General features: G+C 45.8%; 1 protein-coding gene and 1 pseudogene across 3 annotated transcripts in view; one reads left to right on the top strand and one right to left on the bottom strand.

Moving 5' to 3' along the window:
* Positions 1-493: 493 nt before the first annotated feature.
* RGS7 (regulator of G protein signaling 7) overlaps positions 494-24,307 on the top strand; it is a 523,389-nt gene continuing 499,575 nt past the window's right edge. The window contains exons 1-2 of one of the 3 annotated variants that reach the window (XM_047705283.1): positions 494-748; positions 1,748-1,876. In XM_047705283.1, the coding sequence (XP_047561239.1) occupies positions 1,799-1,876 (78 nt within the window). In that variant the 5' untranslated portion in view covers positions 494-748; positions 1,748-1,798. The remainder of the gene's footprint in view (positions 749-1,747; positions 1,877-24,307) is intronic. The other 2 variants (XM_047705281.1, XM_047705282.1) reach the window with 2 other exon arrangements.
* On the bottom strand, positions 9,702-10,312 carry LOC125086221 (ribosome biogenesis protein NSA2 homolog; annotated as a pseudogene).

The raw sequence follows: 24,307 nt of genomic DNA, 5'->3' as shown, positions 1-24,307 counted from the left end.
GCAGGCTGCGGGCTGAGCAGCTCAATCTGTCCTGGCCATTTCCTTCACTCCCAGGACTTCTCGTGTCTCTCCACGCTCGTCACTTAAGCACAGCGATAATCAATCATCCGCTGCCCTCGCGCTGCCGGCGGAGTCCGCGGGCACGTGATGAAGCGCGCCGGCGGCGCGGGGCTCCCTCCACCCCTGCATCCCTCCACCCCTGCATCCCTCCATCCGCCCGCCCGCCCGCCCTGCCCTTCCGGCGGCCGCTCGCCGCCCCGCTCGGGTCCCCAGGCCGCCCGCGGCGCGGACACCGGCTGCCGCGCGTGGTGTGCGCCCGCCGGACCCGGGGCGCGAGAGCGGCCGGCGGGGGCGGCCGGCGGGGCGGCGAGCGCGGAGCGCGGAGCCCGGGAGCCCGCACCTCTGGCCGCCCGGCCCACGTGACCGCCCCTCCTCCCGCCTCCCAGTCGCGCGCACGGGCCGGCGTCTCGGCTCCCGCGCGCGCTCGGCGGGTCCCCGCGCCCGGGAGCAGAGGCGGCGGAGGGAGCGGGCCGGCCGGGCGGCGGGGGAGCGGGGGGAGCGGGCGCGAGCGGCGGGCTGCCGGGGCCGCCCGTGCACCGCGGCGGTGGCCTGAGCCGCGCGGTTCCGCATCCGCCGAGGGTGATGAGGCTGCCCTGCCTCGCTGCTCCGCTTGCCGCCAGCTGACAGCGCCGGCACCCAGCCCGCCCCGGAGCGCAGACGCCGCGGGGCCGTGACCTTGGCCGAGGAGGTAAATAGGGGAGGTGGTTGGGGAGGAGGCGGCGCCGCCCCGCGCGCCCCGCGCCCCCCGCCCCGCACCCACCCTCGCTCGGCGCCCCGCCGCGCCGCCGCCCCGGGAGCCCCGCGCCCCAGCCGGGCTGCGGGCGCCGCGCTCACCCAGGTCCGCGGTGCTGAAACTGCTGCCATTTGTGCTGCCGGGAGAGCCGGGCGGCGGGAGCTGGGGGGTGGGGGGGGGGGCTCCCGGCTTTGCTGCTCTTGGGCTGGTGGCTCTCAGGTTCCTGCAGGCGGGCTGCGACCCACGGTAGCCCAGGTAATTGCCCCGAGGGTGGACTCCCACCGGGTCCTGGGGCTGAGACGGATTCTGGTGCCTTCTGGCAAAGCCTGGGCAGGGTTCCGTCCTGACTTCCCAAGTGGAGTGGAAGAGGAGGGGACCCGGTGGCGGGCAGTGCGGGCGGGCAGGTGGAAGTAGGCGCAGCTCCTCGGGCTCTGTGTGGGAGACCCGGGGGGGGCGAAGGGAGAATGCCACGGGGATGGGCCTGCCTGCTGCGCTGCCTGCGGGGCAAGTAGCCAGGTACCTGGGGGCGAGTGTGCTGCCACAGGGGGCTGCCTTTCCGCCCTCTTGGGAGAACATCATCCAGATGCAAGTAATGGGAGACAGGAGAACTCTGTAGCGCAGGAATGGTAACCGTGGGGTTTTTTTTAGGCGAGCGTCAGATACTTTTTAAGAGGAGTATCCAGGAGATGAAGTCGGTTAAAACCATAGCCAAATGCTTAGGATTGTCATTTCTTACAACTCCCTGAGGGTACTGTAGGTGTAAATTCAGTTTTCTTTTCTTTTTTAAAATCTATTTCTGTGCCACTTCCTGCAGCCAGCCCGGACATGTAAGTCATGTACATGTGCTCCATGTGCAATGGGGGCTGTGGGTTATGAACAGGATTCAAATGTCTCCACACCCCCCCCCAAGCACCACCATTCGCTTCTGACTGAGGTCTCCCTGGCCCTTTGCAGCGCGCACACCAGTAATTCCAGTATCTGAGAGCAGACCAAGTGTGGGGTGACATGGCCCAGGGGAATAATTACGGGCAGACCAGCAACGGGGTGGCGGACGAATCCCCCAACATGTTGGTGTACAGAAAGGTAAGAATTTCTTCACTTTCTTGGAGAGAGGGAAACTTTCGGCTTCCTTGATTCTCTCTCCCGCCCCCACCCCCCGGGGGTAGAGTGTATATCAGTTTTGTCACCTGGTGGATTTCCCAGATTGCCAAGTACTGCACACCATACTTGACAATCGGATGTTCTCACTGTGTAGAGACACAATGAAGTAAATGAGGCCAGCCATCCTCTGCGGGCTCCTTTGTCTGCTGATTTCCTGTAGATTAACCTGCTCTCAGAATTATCAGGAAGTTTGGGCATCCCACATATTTTGTGATACATGTGCTTTTATACAATGCATAATAGTTTTTAGAAGCTCTTTCATATACTCCCCCTCAGCCTTTGGGTTGTAAGGATTATGTAAATGTATAACACGTTAGGAATGAAAAGACCACTTTGCAGTTCTGCAACAAGAGTGAATGTGTCTGAGTCTATGGTTGGTTTAAAGATTTTACTTATGACTAAATAATTCTTTTTTTTTTAGCCTAAATTATATTTTTTACTATGGGTTATTTTTACGATTTTGTTTATGAATATTTCAATGCCGTATGACCGTTAAACCTTTATATTTAGAGCCTCTCCCTCCGCCACAAACTGATCTGACAGTTCTGTACATTTTATAACAATGCTATCAGCAACAAACTTCTAGACACCGAGCCGCCATAATAGATACATTTGAATACTGTGTGTGCTTTAGAATGGTTGCTTAGGTAACTTCATTCTGGTCACAACAATATTTTTAAAATGAAGGAAGCAGTATTCTTGATTTAACTTCTGTACCAGTCATTTCTATTGCCTTTTATGCTGGGATTATTTTTTTTTTTTAGCATATTATCTGTGGTGCTTATGGGGCATGATTTCTTTAGTTTATGTTAGCAGTGACAAAAAGGAAATCATACCTTGGAATCAGGAAAATTGTTAAAGGTTCCATTAGCGTGAGCCATAGGAGTCCCAGCGAAGTTTCTATATGTTCTCTCATGAATACAGCCGAAAAGCTGGATGCTACCTTCACCTGTACTCAATCTAAACTCTCCTGCAATGTGGGCCAAAATCATTAGGAGGTGGTGGTGAATATGTGTTTGAGGGAATATTGTTACTGCTTTAATGTGAAGGTTCGTGGGCATCCTGACACAATGTTAACATTTTTTTTTTTTTCTCTCGCTTTACAGACAGTACTGTTTTATGTGTCTGGGACAATGCTGTATGATAGGAAATGAAAACTGGAGATTAGTTGCCTATTTTAGATTTAAAGCATCCCAGCTGGATAAATTAAGAACATGATCCACTTGAGCCTAAATTATTACTATTGTATTCCTGCATCAATTGAAAAACTGGATATTTGCCACCCATTCTGTGTAGGGTTTGTTCTGAGAAGAGCTCTTTGGAGGGCAATTGTGTGTTTTTAAATAAGTTACAATGTTTTCTTTGTTTGGTTTGCTTTTAACATAATAAGCAAGAGGTGGCAGTTGTCCGTTCTGTAAATTGCATGTGGAGAGCTGGACTTTTGGGTGTAAAACCACAGTGTTTAGCTACTTTTGTTCAGTCAAACATTGTGTTCTTTTTCTGGTTCTTTAGAGAAGATGAGGCTACATTGATCAGCCACCAGACGCTTATCTTGATTAGAAATAAACTCGGTATGACATGAATCCATGTATCTCATTTAGTCAGTTATTATGAGAATAGATGAAAAAATGAGGCTAGGAACTTTAGAAATAGTTACTAGATTATAGAGTGCACCCAAGCTTCTTATCGCTCATTTTTAATTTATTCTGTAAATTGTTGTATGGCCCCGAATTGCTGCTAGTGCTCCTGGTAAGTTAACAGACTGTGACTTAGGGAGGGACTATGATGCTTCATTATTTTAAACATTATTATTTGGTCAGTTAAACTTGGAACTGCTTATGCTACTATTTTGCCCACCTTTTATTAGCTCTTTGTTTCGTATTAATGACACAATTTATTTTTAGAAAATATTTCTCGGAAAAATCGTTATTAGAAAAAAAAAAATAACTCAGTTTGGGGATTTGTACCCCTACTGCGTAGCTGCGGATTGCATGTGTATTCTTTTAGTCTCTAAGCATACATGTTTTGTGTTTGTGATATTCAGAATAATGTCTAAGTAGCAGATAATTTATATAGTGAAACATCGAAGTGGCCCATGTCTGTGTGGAGACGTAGAGTCCGACCTCATGGTTTCATGTGACCCTTTTACCAGTTTCTTGTGTCTTCTATGGTCTGTGGACTTTACGTTTAATATATATTCAGTGGCGGCTAAATCGTAGTGCGAAGAGCAGCAGGGCTGTGGCGGGGGCGGGAAGGACTTCGGGCCGGTACTGGGGTATTTCATCTGCTCCACCTGCTTAAAAGAAGAAACACGACGGTGCAAATGCTTCTCCATCACGAAGTCAATTACCGGTTTGGAAAAGAACTTCTCGACCACAGTGCGTTGCGCACTAGCAGGGCAGAGAGTGGGTAAACTGATGTTTTATCAACTCGTGGGGGTTTTCTACTCTGTTTCCCTGTTGCCACACCGTTCTTGGAAGTAGTAGGTCCTGGGCTAGAAACATTCGTAGCCTTCTCTACGTTCCCCTCCCCCGCAGGCCACCTCTTGTTTACTGTAAGGATTCTCCTAACTGCCACACCTGGAGGATATGCTGTTGCCATTTAGTCTGGGTAGGCTGTGAATGCCGCCTAGGAACGTTCCCGTGAATGAACAACAGGTGGTAGTGACCTTCCCGTGAGAGAGGGCATTCAGGGAATGTTTCGCAAAGTGGAAGGCCCAGCGAAGCGCTGGGATGCAGGCCTTTCTCCTGTTTGTCAGCTGTCTCTCCTTTAATGATTATCCTCACTCGGATTAGAGGAGCTCCTCCAAATGAATGGAAATTTCCAAGGGTCTCTTTTTGGTGGAGAATCCTGGAGTGATGTTTCAGGAAAATGCACTGTGTGTAGGATGATGATGCTCCAAGCAGACTGAAGGCCACCATGGTGCCAGCTGGGAGCAACGGTTTCGCTGCCTCATGGTCAAGGTTGGGACCTGCAGGTCAGACTGGGATGTCTGTGCGCAGCTTTTCTGGCTTAACGTGAGGGATTGCAGGTGGAAAGATGGGTGAAATACATAAAAGGGATTAAGAGATACAGACTTCCAATTATAAAATAAATAAGTCGGGGAGATGAAAAGTATAGCATAGGGATTTAGTCAATAATATTGTAATAATGTATGGTGATAAATGGTGTTGACACTTGGTGTGGTGAGCCCTGAGTAACAACGTAAAATTGTTGTATCCGTATGTTAGAACCTGAAACTATTGTAACATTGCAAGTTAATTACACCTCACGGAAAGAATTTTAAAAATGTAGGGTCTCTGTAGGCTTCATTTGATGTCATAGGTACACTTTAAAAATCCATATGGACAAAATACATGTCTTACCGATTTTTCAACTCCTAATGCTGTTTTCTTTCCTAAGCCCGTGATTGAAGTGAGAGTGGTTCTGCCATTTTATGTAGCTGAGAACACTTTAAAAGCTCCTAAGATCTTTCTAAAAGCTCGTAAAATAGGAGGCTTGTCCACATTTAATTTTGGGGCTTTCGGGCTTTCTGGGCTCCTTTCAGGCAGGTATTAGCTAGAATGGAATTAGAAGTAATCAACCTCCTTAAGAAGAGACCGACTGAACTCCAACTTGCCCTGGCTCCGGGCTAGCTTCTTGAAACATTTGCGGAGGTGATGGCTTAGACCTCAGTTTTGTTCAGATGCCGCTGGCGTTCTTGCTCTGTTCTGGGCAGAGTCCTCGTTCGGGGCGTGGCCGTGGCTGGAGAGGATGGCTGAGCCGGAACCCGGGGTACCGGGAGACACATTCCGAATTGGGTGTCTGGCCAGCATGCTGCCCACTAGACAGTATACATCACTTTTTGTCCAGCGGCTGACATTCCTGCATTTGAAAAACAAAAGATCTAGGGCATCTTGGGGCCAGTATTTCAAATTGGCTGGAATGCTGGCTTCTCACCAGCAAGAATGCTCGAAATGACCAATAATCTCTGATACTTCTGGAGCAACCATTTATGGTTTGACTGCCGGAAAAGAAAACCGACATGTTTTCCTCATTTGCTACCTTAGTGGGTTGAATGTGTTTTGGGGGACAGCAAACCTGCGTGTCCGCCACACCTGCGCCCGTCCCTCCCCTCCCCACCCCCGCCCGCCCTCTCCTCCGTCCCATGCTCCGCTTCGCTCTTCATCTCCCATGTACTTGTGCTCCTTCCAGTTGCTTCTTTTAATTTCTTCTTTTCAAAACAGACCAAAGCATGAAGGTACGTTTTTCCCTGAGGTGATGATCGCTCTGTTTAGTTGTAAAAGAGAAAATGACGCCTTTTGGGGAAGAGAGCAGATTCCAGTCTGGTTTGGGTGCCTGTTACGCACGTGTCCCTTGGAGGGATGCTTTTAAACTTGGTCGCATATGTGCCACGGGGTCTGATACGTTGCCGTGCACATGGTTTGGCAAAACGTCCGTCTGTAAGGCCCCACTGCTCTGTTCTTGAAGGCAAGGGGGGCCCACTGGCCTTTCCTGCAGAAAGGTGCATTGGGAACTGTCACCCCAGTAGGACAATCATCCATTCTGATTGGCTTGACATAGACCTTGCCTTTGAAAACTATGAAATCCATCTGCTCCAGGAGAGTACCCGTACCCAAAAGAAAGGGGAGGGACTTGTTTCTTCTTTGGAAGAAATCAAGCCACTGACATTCCTAGTCTTTTGGGGGTGTGTGTGGGAGTTAGCTGACATTTTCTACGTTAACTCCATGCCTCTGTCCCTTTAGGATTGTCCAATCTGGTCAGTCTTAAGGATGTCAGTATCCCCCCCACTCCGCCCCAACTCCATTATAAAAAATAACCATTGACGGGGCACCTGGGTGGCTCAGTGGGTTAAAGCCTCTGCCTTCGGCTCAGGTCATGATACCAGGATCCTGGGATCGAGCCCCACATTGGGCTCTCTGCTTGGCAGGGAGCCTGCTTCCCTCTCTCTCTCTCTGCCTGCCTCTCTGCCTACTTGTGATCTCTCTGTCAAATAAATAAAATATTTAAAAAAAAAATAACCATTGACATTTTGATCCTTACTTATCTTTGGTCTTTCTGGGTTTAGGGTGCTGGTGAAGAATGTTTGTAACTGATAAGAGAAAGGCCCAGGATAGAAGAGAGGGATGTTAGCAAATAGATCATCACAAAAAAGCCTGAGCCTTTAAGCCCTCAGATTTCTCAATTAGGGGCTCCGATGGGGGGTGGGGGGTGGGCAGGGACCAGGAGACACGTCTTGCCATTGCTGAAAAATTCCAAAATGGAGTGTCTTCTCTAAATTAGATTATTTGAAAGCACCTTTCTGGACTAAGGGATATTGTCTACTATAAATATGAGCTTAATCTGTGGGAATCAAATGCAGACCTATTTTCCCTTCAGTGACATAAATACTGACATGTGCCCTGAGATGGAATAGGGCCGGCATCTGTGATATTTTTTGCTGAGAAGCAGACATTTTATGAGTAATACTTCAATGATGGATTTTGGGTAATAATTAACCTGCGTTCGGAGCAGGAAAGCCTTGCATGGTTGAGCTTTTCCCTCATCAGTTGGTGCTTGCTGGTGCTCTTTGTGGGATTAAGATAAGGATCTGTGGCCTGAATTTTATTTCCTTTATTTCCCACCTCCAGCCTCCCCGAATCTAATTGATCAGAAGAGAGTGCGGATGTAGGAAAGAGAAACTGTCTAGGGATTTTATTGCCTCTTAATAACCTTTGTGGTTCTACTGAGTGATGGAAAGCAGGGTATTTTTAGGAGGTGTGGTGATGGAATGTGTTCACTGCAGAGAATATGGAAATATTTTGGATTTGGATAGTTTGGTGACATTATAAATGTTAAGTGTCCTTGAAAAACGGAATCGTGGGAAATAAGTAACACAGATACTTGGCCCTCAGTCCCCTCTCATAGCAGTGAGGAGGAGACTTTGGAAGGTCAGGGTGACAGGGACTTCTGTCTTATAAAACACCAATCTAATTATAAAATAATTGTAAATGATAAAGTGGGTACCCGGTTCCTTAGGGAAAAAAAGGCCCACTTCTCTCTGCCGTTTGCCCAAGGCAATATGAAAATTTAGCTTACCCTCTTTTCAGTTCCCTTTGTCTTGTGCCTAATTCAATTAATAAAGGTCTCAGGACATTGGAACTCTGATAGAGGGTCATGAACTTGGTTCCAGTTCCATTAAAATTGCCACCTGGTGTAGGCTGGAATATTTTGGCTCAAGAATCCATCCAGAGAGATAAGTTGCTACTCTGTCTTCTGAAAAAATATAGAGGGAAATGGCCACTTTGTGACATTAGCTGGTTTTCTTAAGAGTAAGTCTGGGAGCCTTCTCATTTTTTTTTCCTTCCTGGTGTTAAGCGAGTAAACAGTTTCTTTTTTTTTTTTTTTTTTTTTAAAGATTTTATTTATTTATTTGACAGAGAGAAATCACAAGTAGGCAGAGAGGCAGGCAGAGAGAGAGGAGGAAGCAGGCTCCCCGCTGAGCAGAAAGCCCGATGTGGGGCTCGAACCCAGGACCTGGGATCATGACCTGAGCCGAAGGCAGCGGCTTAACCCACTGAGCCACCCAGGCGCCCCGAGTAAACAGTTTCTTAAGAAGTGGAAGGAACTCGTGCACTGCAGTTGTGTGGTCTTGGTTTTGAATCTTGGCTCTGCCATTGTTTACCTGTATGGTTGTGGGTTAGCAACTAACTCCTTTCACTTCAGTTTCCTTATCTATAAAACAAGGAAAACCAAAGATGGTTTCCTTCATAGAGCTGATGGTGACAAAATGAGTTACCTGGGGAAGTGGCTTGTAGACATCCTAATATATTAGATATATATTAGATCATCAGTCAGTGCTGTAACAAAAGTAATAGTAATTATTATTCTGTTTATCTAATTAAAATTATTAAACACCTTGTATGTGCCGTGGGAACCACTATGTTGTTAATTTTTTAATAAAGTGAAAGAGGTAAATATTTTCATGTCTTCCGGATAGTTAAGGAGGCGGTTCTGTAGGATGCTTTGGTAGTACTATTTTCATTAAGCTTACAATGTCCTTTCTGCAATTATTTAGTCCTACATAGCTAGCTTCTCCTTTTTTTTCTTTTCCTTTTTTTTTTTTTCCTTTGGCTGGCTTCTACTTTTTAATAAGCTCTTAGAATTATTATCTTACGTATCTCTGAAGTCTGTACAGTTCCTTGGATATTATGTAAACTAAATAAAGCCTTTGGCTCCAGGAATTTCAAAAGTAAAAGGGAACTTAGAATTTGTCTACTTTTTCATTTTGTAGATGATGCAGTTGAGGGTCAGAGGGGTAACACCATTTGTCTGCAGTCACACAGCTTGAATTCTGGTCTCTGTCTTTTGATGGCATTCTCTTTAATTTTTAATTTTCTTTTGTAAAACTGGGCTGTTTTAATTTTTACGATTTTTTTCATTTATTTTAGAGAGCGCGCGCCCAGGCCATTGAGTGGGGGGAGGGGCAGAGGGAAAGACTCTCAGGCAGACTGCGCGCTGAGCACAGAGCCCAGTGCTGGGCTCGATCTCAGGACCCCGAGATCATGGCCTGAGCCGAAACCGAAGAGTCCAACACTTAACCCTCTGAACCCCCAGGCTCCCCTCTTTGCATGTTTTTTTAACAAGAGGATGAATCGTTCTCTTGATGACTGCAGATAGGTAAGGCTGTTTAGGGATCATCAGAATCACCACGGGAATGGGGGTTTTCCTGATTGGCTGTGGTCTGCAGTAAAAGGAGTTCCTTGTCTCAGACCAGCAAGACTGCATGCCGGCTTCCATCATCTTCAGGATTGTCTGTAACCTGGGCATCTTTTCCCCAAATAACCTTGCCTCCTTGTGTCACAAGGCCCAACTCACTCACGTTCACCTCAGGGACAGGACCTTTGGTAATAACACCTGAAGTTGTGTGTAGTGGGGATGAGGGGTTCTCCTTTACACAACGCACTGGCGACAGAAGGTGGCTTTCAATTCAGGATGTGTCTCCTGGACCTTTTGGACACAAAAGCCCACTGGCCTAATGAATCTTTCCTAGTTAGGTGGTTTTTGCATAAAGTCATCTCCAAAGAAGCAGACTTTAATAATCACCCTCTTCAATGCTTTCTTCTCTTTTTTCCCCTGTTTGAATAACTTTTAATAACTGTTTTACTAACTGTTTAGTAACTGTTTTCATAACTGTTTCTCCCTGTGCAGGGGCTTTGGGCAAAGGAACTCTCATTTTCCCATTTTTTCCTTTCCTTTTTGTTTAATCGTATTGGACAGTATGTTAGCTGGGGACGGTTTGTGCCTGTCCACTAGAATAGCAGGTGCTGCTGTGCCATGTGGGGTCTTTCCATCCTCCCCCCCAACCCCCACCGTCATCCTTTTGTTTGGTGTTTCCCTTTCCATTCCTTTTTATGCACTTTTTTTTTTTTTTAACCCCCAGATTTTATTTATCTATTTGACAGAGAGAGAGAAAGAGCATGAGAGCACAAGGGGGACAGGGAGAGGGAGAAGCAGGTGAGCCGGACTCCCAGGACACTGGGATCATGACCTGAGCCGAAGCCCCCCAGGCTCCCCGCTTGTCCTGCATCTCGACAGTCTTTTCATTTGTCTGTCCTCAGCCGCTCTGCGGAGTAGAGCTTAGCCTCCCGACCGGAGGTCTTCGTTGCCTTCTTCGAATGTTCCCCAGTCTCTTGAGCTTCTTCCTTTCTCTTTTTCTCATGGTGACCCGCGGGACACCCATAACACTTCTGGGCTAACTCAGTAGATTCCTTTTGTGGCATGGCGATGGCCAGGGAGCCGCTGGGTACAGCTGCTGGGACACCGCGAAGCTCTCAGTTTTCGGGTTTCACAGATCTGCAAGCCGAGTCCACGTAACCGTGATGGGAAAGAGAGAGTTATAAGACGACCAAGTCCGGATTGAGCGCGACACAGCGGCTCTGGGCCTCTGTTCTTCACGTGCTCTCCCCGCTCCCTCTCCGTAAACGCAGTAAGCCCTGTGCTTGTGGTTCAGTGTGAGTAAGGAAGCGGCATCCTGGCTGTTCCGTGGCATCCTCGGGTTATCACAACGTGCCCGGCTACTCGCAAGAGATGGATTCCTGGATTCCTTTTCCCTTCACTGTACTCCGGCTTTTGGAGCCCCAGGAATGATAAGGTCGGGAGCTTGGTCGGCCCCACTCTGGGAGTAGCTCTGTTCTTGATTGGATCCTGGCTGGAAATTCTAGGTGGATGAAAACACAGCACAGGAAGCTCTGTGACAGCGCTGTCCGATGGAACTTTCTGCCGTCCTGGAGATATCTGTATGCGGGCTGTCTAACAGGGGAGCCACCAGCCACGGGGGCAGCGGGACACGTGATATGTGGCTATCCTGGACCTGAATTTTAAATTACTTAGTTTTAAGCAATTTAAATTTAAATAACCCCCAGTGGCTAGTGGTTGTCTTATCTGACCTTTGGGAAAACAGCATCAAACTCAAGAGAAGAGAGAAAAGAAGATGCTTGTGCTATACCTAGTCTGACAGTTGACACACAATGCTTGCCACAAAGCAGGGCTCAACAAATGATTTTTTTTTAAAGACTTTATTTATTTATTTGACACAGAGAGAGGGAGATCCCAAGTAGATGGAGAGACAGGCAGAGAGAGACGGGAAGCAGGCTCTCTGCTGAGCAGAGAGCGCGATGCGGAACTCGATCCCAGGACCCTGAGATCATGGCCTGAGACGAAGGCAGAGGCTTAACCCACTGAGCCACCCAGGCACCCAACAAATGATTTTTTAAGAGAATAAAACAGAAATGAAGTTTTGAAGGAAGATGGTGGCCTGATAAGGAGATGGTCGAATGACATCAGCTGTCTACGTAGTTTATCTATTTTCTCATCCTGTGGAAACTTTCCATGTCTGGAGAGGGTGGATCTCCTCAGGTGAGAGGACAGTGGGTGTAGGACCACCCAGGAAGGGCACTTGCAGGTGCTTTGAGGATTGGCTGATGTCAGAGGCATTTCCGCTGATCTCCATCTTGTGGCATCTCAGAGAGGGACGAGGCCATTCCAACTCCCAGTGAGAACGAGAAAAAAACAAAAAACAAAAAAACAAAAGCTTCCAGGTAAAAAGGATTTTAAAGGGGCCAGAATCCTTGTTGAGTATTTAAAATTGTGGTATAAGGAATCCTTTCTTCTTCCTTTTTTTTTTTTTTTTTTTTAAGTTCGCTTCTCTTTCCTGTGTCTCAGAAAGTCGAAAGAAAGCTGAGAAGCCCATGGGGAAGTGGTAGTGAGAGAGGGCAGGGTCTCCTGGTCTGAAGGGCTGGGTATGCATTCCTTGCCGCCCCTCAGGAGCTGTGCCACCTTGGACACCTTTCTCACCTTCTCCGAGTTTCATTTCTGTCCTAGAATTGACACACTGCTTCACAGAATCTTCGAGAAGATGAATCGAAATGTAAGTGAAAATGCCTGAGAGTGATTGACAGATAATACTTGTGGACGCTTTTTGGGAATTGTGGAAATTACCAAGGCTCCTTGAAAAAGTGAACTTTGCAGAAGACCTCCTGATAAGTCTTCCCTGGCTTGCCAAGTGTCCCCATGGCTGTAGGTCATGTAGAAGCTCAACAGACATGATTTCTCCTGTTTGGTCATTGCTGGAAGATGTCAAAAACAATATAAATCTACGTGACCTTTCTTGGCCACACAAAGCTTTTGGGAATGTCAGGCAAACTGATTCAACAGCTCCTTTTTCTCTTGTATAGAAATCTAGGGAGATTTTCCCCCCTATTCAAGATGACCTATCCCTAAACATTTTGAAGAAAAGTGCCACATAGAAAGAACACATTTTACCAACATTTCTGTCACTGAACTTTTCTAGGTGCATTTCCTTTGGTATTTAAAGCCATATGTCACTTGCTCTGGCTTACACTTAGTATTTGGTTTTGACTTTTGATTGTTAATTAGAATAGTTGCCATTTATGGAGTGCTCACCTTATGTCCGGTTCTTCACAAATATCACCCGTCTTCCTTAAAATAATGTTGCATGTGGGTTATTAGTATCCTGTTTTTCTACTGAGCTCGCTGAGATTGACTCATGCTGACTCCCAGGATGGCTCAGGGGTTAGTGGGAGAGCTGGCGTGCTTCATGACGCTGGAGACATCTGTCATTCCCTGACACGTTTCCAGCACCCACAAAAGTGGTGCATAGCAGGTGTCCCAAATATTGACCGTGCAAATGCACGCATGAGTGATTGAACAAATGAATGACCGTTTCGTCCGAAGACCCTGCTCTTGCCTCTTCACCGTGTTGCTTCCAATGAAATTAGCAAACAGTCATGCCTCTCAGAATTCAGATCCTCTCGCTCTGTGTGCTTGAGCCCAGGCCGTGTCTCATCCCCGTGGTGGGCCCTGGGGACAGAGTTGTGGACAAGGCAGACAACGTCTGAGCCCTCACGGAGCTTATTTCATGGCAGCAAAGAGATGTCAAGCAACTCATCCTAGGGCGATTAGTGCCCTAAAAGGGGAAGAACTGGGTGATAAGGAAATTCACTTCTTTTTAGGTCATCTGGTTTCTAAACCGACTGTTCTGTTGATCTGTATCTTCTTGCAGCAATTCCGAGTGCCTCGCCCAGCCCCAAGGTGGTGCCTCCTCTGACACTTGGTGAGGACTCAGTAAATGACCTGAATGGAGCTGAGCTCCTGTGGAAATCCTCAGGGCTCTGCTGAGGCGACTGAAACAAAGGTGTTGATCTTATCCCTTCGAAAACTCAGTGTTTCTGAGTTCTCATTCAGGCATCCCCATTCTGGCAACTCGGGATGGATGAGGTCATCCTGAGCCAGCAAGAAAGAGGAAAGAGACTCTTGTAATTAGAGGAAGGTGTTTGTTAAGCTCAAGGACTTGCAGTCAGACTCCTGGATCAAGACTGACGTGATACTTGTGAGCTTGAATCAGGTTTGCTTCTTTGAGTCTCAGGTTCCTCATCTGTAAAACGGGGATGGTAGTAGCTTATTATGAGGCGTACGTACATAAACAGGGGATGTAAAGCTTGGGTGAGTAGGAAACATTCTATATATTTTAACTAGTCCTTAAAAAAGCCCAAAGAAAAGGAACTGGGTTTCTCTATAAACAGAAGCGGAAATATCTAGGGAGCACTTCCCTTGGAGAAATGTTCTTTCTTATCCATATTTTAGAATTTGCTGCTCTTCAGTGGCTCTTGATAATTTGGTTAAAATTGCTTCATATGGTTAAAGTACAGTAAAAACTACCTAAAATGTTCAGTCATGGTACAACTCGAACAGATACAGCAGCAGAAAAAAATAATAGAAGGGCCCTGCCTGTGCCCATCAGAGAGTAGAACAGTCATTAACCATGGGTAAGTCTTGTTTCATTTCTACTTCCCCACAGACACTGTCCCCGAGGTGATTATTTTGAGGTGCATCTCAGAAAAATATATCTTTTTTTTTTTAAAGATTTTATTTATTTATTTGTCAGAGAGAGAGAGAGAGAGAGCAAGCACAGGCAGACAGAGTGGCAGGCAGAGGCAGAGGGAGAAGCAGGCTCCCCACAGAGCAAGGAGCCCGATGTGGGACTCGATCCCAGGACGCTGGGATCATGACCCGAGCCAAAGGCAGCTGCTTAACCAACTGAGCCACCCAGGCATCCCGAAAAATATATCTTTTAAGATCTAAATTCCTTCATACACGTATAGGGTACTTTGAAGGAAGATAAAGGTAAATGAAATGATAATTATTCGTTCATTCATCTTGAGTCCTCAGTATGATGGTACATCCTACTTTGTGAGTTTTTAATTTTTATTTATTGTTACTTTTTTTTAAAGATTTCATTTATTTGTTTGACAGACAGAGATCACAAGCGGGGAAGCAGGCTCCCTGCTGAGCAGAAAGCCTGATGCGGGGCTCAATCCCAGGATCTGGGATCATGACATGAGCCGGAGGCAGAGGCTTAACCCACTGAGCCACCCAGGTGCCCCGAGTTTTTTATTTTTTTAAGTATTTGCTCAAAGGGGTCTATCATTCTGTTTTCTTTTTTAATTGTGGTAAAACATACATAACATAAAATTTACCATTTTAACCATTTTTAAGTGTACCTTTCGGAGGCATAATAGGTTTCATTGTACAATTCTTTTCGTCTTGCAAAACTGAAACTTGTACCCATTCAACACCAATTTCCTATTCTTCTTTCTCAGCCCTGGCAACCACCAGTCCACTTGATGGATGTGACCACTCTTGGGACCTCCTATAAACGGAATCATGGCATATTTGTCCTTTTGTCACTGGCTTATTTCACTAGTATGGTGTCCTCAGGGTTCATCGACACTCTCTTATGTGTCCCATTGTAGGGATGTATGTCACATTTGGTTTATCTATCATTGGTGGATGGGCCCTCGGGTTACTTCCCCCTTTGGCTATTGTGAATAACGCTGTAATGAACATAGGTGTGCAGAGACCTATGAACTATATGGCCATTCAGATTTCTGTCTAACCAAAATTCTGTTATTTTTGTTTGGAATTCTGAGCTAGCTTTTTTTTTTTTATATTATTCATTTATTTGACAGATCACAAGTAGGCAGAGAGGCAGGCAGAGATAGAGGAGGAAGCAGGCTCCCTGGTGAGCAGAGAGCCCGATGTGGGGCTCGATCCCAGGACCCTGAGATCATGACCTGAGCTGAAGGCAGAGGCCTAACCCACTGAGCCACCCAGGTGCCCCCTGAGCTAGCTTTTTAATAATGGGGAGAGCTTTCAGGTCCTATCTGTTCTTAGCTTCCAGGTTTTTAGCTAAAGTGAAACCTCCATACTTGACTCTTTTAGGTGATGGCCATGATGAAGCTTGAGGAATAAAAATAATAATAATAACACATTTAAAAAAAAATTCTGTTTTATTTGTTTTGAGTCTGAAATAACCACATTTGGGGGTGTTGTGATGGGACAGGAAGTCTCACATCTCTTAGAGAATCTTGTAAATACTTTAAAGATTTCCCTAGACCCTCTCAAAATTATAATATTCATTGTCTTTCTTTGGCTTTTGGATAGTTTCCCCACAGTTTTATTCCCAGTGCATTAAGTTTGGATAACAGTAGTGAATATAGAACTTTCTGTCCAGAAGGTATTCATGTATAGATGTATTCATGATTATAACCAGAGAAGGTAATTTCAGGTGAATCTCTCCTTCCATCTTAAGTCTGGCCTTATGCATTTATTTATTTATTTTTAGAACATTTCTTTCTTTTTTTTTTTTAATTTAATTTTATTTTTTCAGTGTTCGAAGATTCATTGTTTATGTACCACACCCAGTGCTCCATGCAATACATGCCCTCTGTAATACCCACCACCAGGACATTTCTTTTAATTTTAATGAAGTCTCAGTACAGGTCACTTGGACTGGGAGTTTTAATGGCTTGAATGCAAAGCAGTTTATCTGTGGGTGGGGGGTTCTGATTCTCCCCACTAAGTAGCTTTGTGTTAAAAATGGCCTTAACACTTAAGTGATATTCTTTCTCTGAAAACTTATTAGAAGCAAATTAATTTATCCATACCTTATTGATTTGTTTGACTCAAAGCTCATCGTCCCTTTATAAAACTCAAACCTCCCTGCTCTTGAAATTTCTTTTTTCTTTCTTTTTTCTTTTTTTTTTTAAAGATTTTATTTATTTATTCGACAGAGAGATCACAAGCAGGCAGAGAGGCAGGCAGAGAGAGAGGAGGAAGCAGGCTCCCTGCTGAGCAGAGAGCCCGATGCGGGGCTCGATCCCAGGACTCTGAGATCATGACCTGAGCCGAAGGCAGTGGCTTAACCCACTGAGCCACCCAGGCGCCCCAACTCTTGAAATTTCTTTAGTAAAATCTCTCGGCTTGGCTGAGTGGAGTGATGGTCCCATGTTCTAGGCTCCCCAAGGCCTGTTAGGCCTGGCTGTGTCACGCCTTCTGGCGGATGAACTGTAAACAGAAGAGATGTGCATGGTATCTGAGGCATGGCCTTTGAAAAGAAGAATATACCTTTCCTTTTCCCTTTCTCATTCTTGGTGGCTGGCATCCAGTCATCTTGGCCATGAAATGGACGGTGACAGGTGTGGATGGCAGAGCAACAAAAGGGAGTGATCCTGGGTTTCTGATCACTGTAGAGTCAGCATACTGACCTGACTTGCCCACATAAACTTTTACGTTAGAGGAAAATTGACCTATGTCTTCTTCTGCTATTGTTTTTAAGATTTTGCTTACTTTTTAAAAGATTTTCTTTCTTTATTATTATTTTTACATATTATATAAAATATAAAATATATAATATATTATATATAATATTTATATAAATTTATAATATATATAAAATTTTATATATTATATAAATTTATATATACTTTATATATTTATATATAAAGTATAGATATAAATTTTATTTATATTTATAATTTATATAAATTATAAATATGAATTTTATTTATATAAATTTTATATATTATATATTATATATATTATATATTTTATATATGATATTTATTATTTATTATTATTTTCTTTATTTAGTTATTTGACAGAGACAGTGACAGAGGGAACACAAGCAGGGGCAGAGGGAGAGGGAGAAGCAGGCTCCCCGCTGAGCAGGGAGCCCGATGTGGGGCTTGATCCCAGGACTCTGCAGCCACCCAGGTGCCCCAAGATTTTATTTTATGTTTTTAAAGCAGTCTTAGATTTACAGCAAAACGGAGAGGAAGGTATAGAGATTTCCCAGTTACCCGTGGCCTTATGTGGAGTCCCCCGTTATCAACATGATTCCTCGGAGTGGTACATTTTTCACCGAGGATAAGTTTGCATAGGCACATCCTAATCGTCCAGAGTCCGCGGTTCACTGTAAGACTCGCTCCTGGTGCTGCACATTCTGTGGCTTCGGACAGATGTGTCTTGACGTGCATCTGTCATTCTCGCGTTGTACAGAGGTTTTCATCGCCTCTCCTATCTTCCAGGTGTTCCTCTCTTCTGTCACTTGCAACAAACCAAATTCTAACTAATTCAATAACTATATCTAGTGCCTTTTGTTTTGCACTGTAAGATGGTGACCGGGCTCGAGTTTTATTTGAAATGTAAGTTTCTTGTTTTATTTTAAAAGCAATCTATTTGCTGTTTATTTTCTTTTGAACAACTTAATTGAGAAATTTGGACTTAGATTAATTATGCAAATGTTTCACTTTAATTTAGCAAACGCTTATTGAACAATTATTATGTGCAAGGTGATTTACTAGAAGTATCGGGATAAAGAATCAGTGATGATGATATTTTGTTTTTCGGAGCACTTCACAGTGTCTAGACTGGAGGATCAACAGATTCACAAGTAACTTCCTACACACACACACACACACACACATCCCTCCTCATAAAATTGATGGTGCAATTATTTGGTTTTTTAAAAATTCCTGTTTTCCTATAAGGAAACAGGCCTAGGAATGTTATTAGCCCATGTCAGAAAACAAATGTAAATGAAAACTGTATTATTTATTTTACTGCAAATTAGATATGGCAAGGGTAAGAGGAAAAACCTTAAAAAATATTTGAACTTTTTTTTTTTTTTAAGATTTTATTCATCTGACACAGAGAGAGATCACAGCAGGCAGAGAGGCAGGCAGACAGAGAGGGGGAAGCAGGCTCCCTGCGGAGCAGAGAGCCCGGTGCGGGGCTGGATCCCAGGACCCTGAGACCATGACCTGAGCCGAAGGCAGCGGCTTAACCCGCTGAGCCACCCGGGTCCTGTGTTTGAACTTACTTTTGACGGTGGAACTTGGTGGCGCATACAGCAGACGCTACGCAGAGGGGGCACTTGGTGGCGCGTACAGCGGACGCTACGCAGAGGGGGCACTTGGTGGCGCGTACAGCGGACGCTACGCAGAGGGGGCACTTGGTGGCGCGTACAGCGGACGCTACGCAGAGGGGGCACTTGGTGGCGCGTACAGCGGACGCTACGCAGAGGGGGCACTTGGTGGCGCGTACAGCGGACGCTACGCAGAGGGGGCACTTGGTGGCGCGTACAGCGGACGCTACGCAGAGGGGGCACTCGGTGGCGCGTACAGCGGACGCTACGCAGAGGGGGCACTTCTTGCAGCGCACTCGGCTTGCGTGGGCGTTTGGCTAATTAAAAACGGGATGATTTGTATAATAAGATAAAAGCTGCTTAAAGTGGTAGAATAGGCTAATCTGAACGTGGCACGCTGTCCTTGTTTTATGTTTGGAAGCATTTCGTTGAGCGTGTTTATGAAAACCAGTATGAACTGCCCCCCCCCGCCCCCCCCGCCCCAGTAGCGTCCTTGGTAGAAATTGCTCATTCTTAGCCACAGAAGTGAGGGGCTGAGCTGAATTTCAGCCAAGACTTAAGCAGGTGCGACGAGAAGGCTGTGCCGTAACCGTTTATCCCGCCGAGCCGCGGGGCCTCCGTGTATCAACAGCGTCCACCGAACAAAGCAAACTGGGGGCGTTGCTGCTGTAGCACGATGCAGCCCTCAGAAAAAATCCCCACATTCTGCAAAAACACACACTGTAGATCCCTGCAATTTTCAGGGAAAGGAATTGGAGTAGATCACTCTACACACTTGAACCGTTCAAAACATTCTGTGCTGCGAACCTCAGCCAGAACAATGGCGAGCGTAGGAGGAGGAGCGGCGCGGGTCAAGGGATCGCGCCGTCCTGTGAGACTTTCCCTTTAAAAGGTAAAGGAGAAGGTAGCTGGCGGAGGAGTGTGCAAGGAAACGTCAGGTCTGCCAAATGCTGAAAACAAGGACAGGGAGACATTAGCATCAAAATTTGCAGGTAGGGAGCAGGGAGAAGCTTTGCACAAAATGGTCCGGCTCCTTCTCTGGTCTTTGCTTGTTTCGTACAGATATCTGAGAGAAATGCGCAGCAAACCCGTTTGGAACCTCGTGTGCGGCCAGGTTGAGCCAGAGGAAGGGCAGGCCCCGTGGGCAATGCTGCAGGCTCTCGCGGCTGGCCGCACCCGCGCGCGCGTGTGTGTGTGTGCGCGCGCGCGTGTGTGCACACACGTAAGCTTTGGGTCCGGCTGCTGTATCGTGATAGCACAAAACAGAGTGTGCTGAGAAGCCCGGATGGGGTTGAGAAGCCCGTATTGAACTGATACTTTCCCCACTTATCAATTGTGTGTGAGCTCATTCTTGTTCCAGAAATCCACCCTCCGTCAAAGGACTGTTGAAGCCCTCACCGTCGAACTGGGGAGGCCTGTCCAGTCAGGGTGAGAAGCCAAGTGAACACTTTGGAGTAAGGGTGGTACGAGGAAAGGAAGCAGAGCAAATGAACAGGGGGCTAGAGTGGCCTGAAAAGGGGACGTAAATGTCTTACAAACCTGCCATATTCCGAGTTTGGTTTTGTTGGAGTTTCGTAATAGCCCCGTGAAGTGGGTATTGTCCCCCCCATTCTCCAGGTGAGTTAATGAGGCCCAGAGAAGGTGCGGATTCTGCCGAAGGCCACACAGAAGGAACATGGTGGGGTCGGGATGGGAAATCAAGTCTAGGGTGATTCCCTACTGGACTGGAACGTGGCGCCAGAAGTGCACATGCTGAAGGCGGCGGGCTTGCCTGCTGTGGCAAACTCTCTGACCTTCCTTCCCATCACGTCCAGAGGTGCTGGCAACGGGACACTTCGGGGGATGGTTGGGACTATGATCTACGATAAGCCCCGTAAGTGCTTTGCACATGTTCAAACGTCACACAGCAGTCAGGCGTTTTGTTTTCCCTCCACGAGACTTCTCAGCTCTTGATATTAAAAATAGTTATACCTACCAATGGTTTTTCAGAGTGTAGGCTTCAGGGTTTATACAGCCACAAGTGAAGAAGGAGGAAGAGAAGGGTTTCTGGCATGAGGCGAGCTGTTGGCCTCCAGAGCAGAGTCCGTCTGTGTGTGAAGAACGCTGAAGGAGGGACGGCCGCAGGTGCATGTGCTGCGGACGGTTAACCGTGGAACTGAACGGGTGTCATCTCCCTGATGCTGTCGTTGGCAGAGCCAAGAGAATTCCTGCCAGGATCCTGTACTTGAGTTAGAGATTGTCTTCCTTCTTGTGTTCCCACCTCCCGCTCCTTTGTCCGTGGACAGCCCTGGATGACCGGATGCTTGAAATGATGGAGAATGTGTGGTGGGAACATGCTCTGGGAAAGGCGTTTTCAGATTCTAGAGTCTTAGGGCAGTGAGGGTGGGGCTCAGGGAGCGCAGGGCTGGGTGAAGCTTCTCCTCTCGGTGCTCTAAGTTGGACGCTCTGTGACGCTCTCCCTTTCTCCTGGATGTGGGGCCCGGAAGCTTATCTGATGTGCCTTTAACATGGTTTGGTTTCCCTGCTCCCTAGGTGGTTCTAGTAATCCCAGGACTGCCTAGAAAAGCTGGTCTGCGGTGAGGATACAGGGGCTAGTACTGATCTAGAAAATACTCCTTTTATTCTTTTTCATTTACTTTATTTTTTTGTATCTCCGTGAGATGGGGGATGTTAACTGAGGTAATCGTGGTCATCATTGACGTCAGCAAAGTCGAGATACCATAGACCGTAAACACACACAGCAGCACATGTCAGTCATTTGTCCATTAGCATGGGCGAAAAGTTAAAACAAAACCAAAAAAATACTCTATAAAAATGGTGGGATACTTAAAAAAGGTGCGAAAAAGAAATAAAATTAATCATAATCCCATTGCTTTAAGATAACAACTATAAAGTATTTGGTTAGTTTATGTGTGTGTGTGTGTGTGTGTCTGTGTGCCTTTTTTTTTTTTTTTTTTTTTTGACCTCTTGAGCTCTTTAAGAGCAGGATCTGGGTCTGATTTCATGGGGCGTCCCTACAGAAACAAACACATCGCCTTACAGACTTAGTGGCTATTTGATAAGTGTGTGACAGAGGAAGGATGGTCTGAGGGAAGAACGGGTTAGGACTGTGGTTCAGATTTTTTTGCAACGGAGTCAGTACATTTGTTGAGTAACATTTTATTCGTGAGTAGTTCTGTAAACCAAGACCAAAGGGACTGTTTTGCAGTTTGCTGTGTGTCGCTTGTTGGATTAATAGCGATGACATCCGCTCTCATTCCGGGAGCATTAAGCAGCTGAGTGGGCGCCCGCAGAGTAGAAGGTACACGGGACTAATGGGGAGTCCCGGGTCTCTTCTCGTCGTCACGGGCTGGTTGGCTCGGACAGTCTGTCCAAGTCCTGATTCCTCGTTTTGTGAGACGTTGTGTACTCTGCGTCTGTGGGAGGGGATAGTGGAGGGAAGGATGATTTCCAGGCAGTGCTACATTTTCAAGATGCGTGAAACTTCTCACTCCCCCCCAGTAACCTGAGAGAGAAGTTCATCTCCCAAGGGTATATCCCTCTGCCCCCTGCACGTGGCCTCAATCTTCCCTTTCTCACTGCGCTCTTTAACTTTATGTTGTTTAGCTCTCCTTATTAGTGTGGAGATTGGAATAATCAATGTGTGAGAAATTAATCGCCCCGTGGATATCCTTTTTGATTATTTGGAATGTGAGACTGGCAGAGCCCAGTGCCCCCGCCTGCTGACTGTTAATGACTCCTACTATGCTGTAATTTAATAACGCTTGTGGAAATGTTTGCTTTCTTTTGTATCTGCGTATATTAAAGCGTCTGCGTGATTTTTTAAAAATTTTACTTATTTATTTGATAGAGAAAGAGAGCACAAGTAGGCAGAGGCAGGAAGAGAGAGAGGGGGAAGCAGGCTCTCCGCTGAGCAGGGAGCCTGATGTGGGGCTTGATCCCAGGACCCTGAGATCACGACCTGGGCCTAAGGCAGAGGCTTAACCCACTGAGCCACCCAGGTGCCCCACAGCTGACGATTCTTGAAGGGATTTTTTAACTAGAAGTACTGGGAGGGCCCTTTGCCAAGACATGTCCTTTTTTTATTGCAATTTCCTGTTTTATACAAAGTACAGAATGGTCACAGTGTTCAAAGGAAACAAAAATCCATGGGCTTTCTTATGCTACTTAGAAAAAAAAATCTACAGTCTGGAAGGAAAGCTGTGTCCGTGGAGAGTTTTGCTGTGTGGGGGGAATGTCTTTGCCCCTCCCTCACCGTTACTCTATAACACACAAAAGAGCTTTTGACTCTCATGCCTGGAGGCTCTTCCTCTCCAGAGAGGGGCACCATGGGCATGTGTGTGGTCAGCGTGTCATTGATATTTTTGAAGTGTGATGTGGTCTAGAATGATCTTTATGTCCAGCCAACCTTGCGACTGAGCATGGGTCCTGCTGTTTCAACCGCTGTCCTTGCAGGTGGCGGGAACCTGAATTCCTCTTTAACGGGAAAAGGTCTGTTAACCCTTTAGTTCTCTGCTGTCTTCATAATGTCTGTCTAGAAGCTGAAAATTCAGAAAGACTTTTTTTCTCATCTGTTCTCTGTTTATTCAAGATAAACATTTGATCTCTGGTTTACCTTTTCTTTTGAAGGGTTCAAAATACTTTCCAAAACTGTATCTGCTTTTTATTCTACATAAACATTTGATCTCTGGTGTACTTTTTTTTTTTTTTTTTGGAAGGGATTAAAACACCTTTGGAAGGGATTAAAACATATATATATATACATTAAAACATATATATATATATAAAATGTATGTCACCGACTTACTCCACCAATAGATTTCTGAGCAAGGTCCTTTGTGGTTATGGCTTTTGTTTTGCTTAAAGATCGCACATCCCAGCAGGGTTCATGAGACCACAATATTATAATTCTATTTATGTAGAGCTTTTACAGGAACTTAATCAAAACAGTGAAATATCTGACTACTTTTTGTAGATAACATAAGAAAGCTAAAATACAAAATTAAAACATTTTTGTACTAATAAAGAAATCTAAAACTCCAGGTGGCCTTTTAATAATCTTTGTAATAGATCATACTACCTGTGCAGATAGTTTCAATATTCTTACACAAAATTAAGAAAATATAGAATGTTCCATTCAATCATTGCTTAATTACTGAGATTTAAAGAGTCACATCATGATTATGAGGCATACTAAAAGATTGCCATAGCCTAACATTTAGGTACATTTCAAACCTTACAAAGTGCTTTTACAGATGCTATTTCTTTGAAGCCCTCACTGGCATCCTGTGGGAGTTATTATCCTTAGCATGTAGGGCAGATGAAAAACCTCAGGCTCAGACTTAAACAAGATTGTAGATGTGGGCACTCAGGTTTCCTTATTGACAAAGTAGTTCCCATTCTCCTGTTCCACGTCTTTTCTTGTCCCCCAGCCCCTAGATGTTATTCTGAATATATCTGAGAATATCTGTTCTAATGGACTCCAAGTAAAGACTGGAAAGGTCCAGTTACCGCTAAATTACCTGTGACGGATTTTCACCTGTGAAGACACAGACTTTGGGCAGTTGCTCTCATCTCAGTAACCT

Source organism: Lutra lutra, chromosome 15, assembly GCF_902655055.1.
Source record: "Lutra lutra chromosome 15, mLutLut1.2, whole genome shotgun sequence".
In the NCBI taxonomy this organism is placed as follows: domain Eukaryota; kingdom Metazoa; phylum Chordata; class Mammalia; order Carnivora; family Mustelidae; genus Lutra; species Lutra lutra.
Note: the sequence above shows the minus strand (reverse complement) of the source record. Positions and strands in the feature narration are given on the sequence as shown.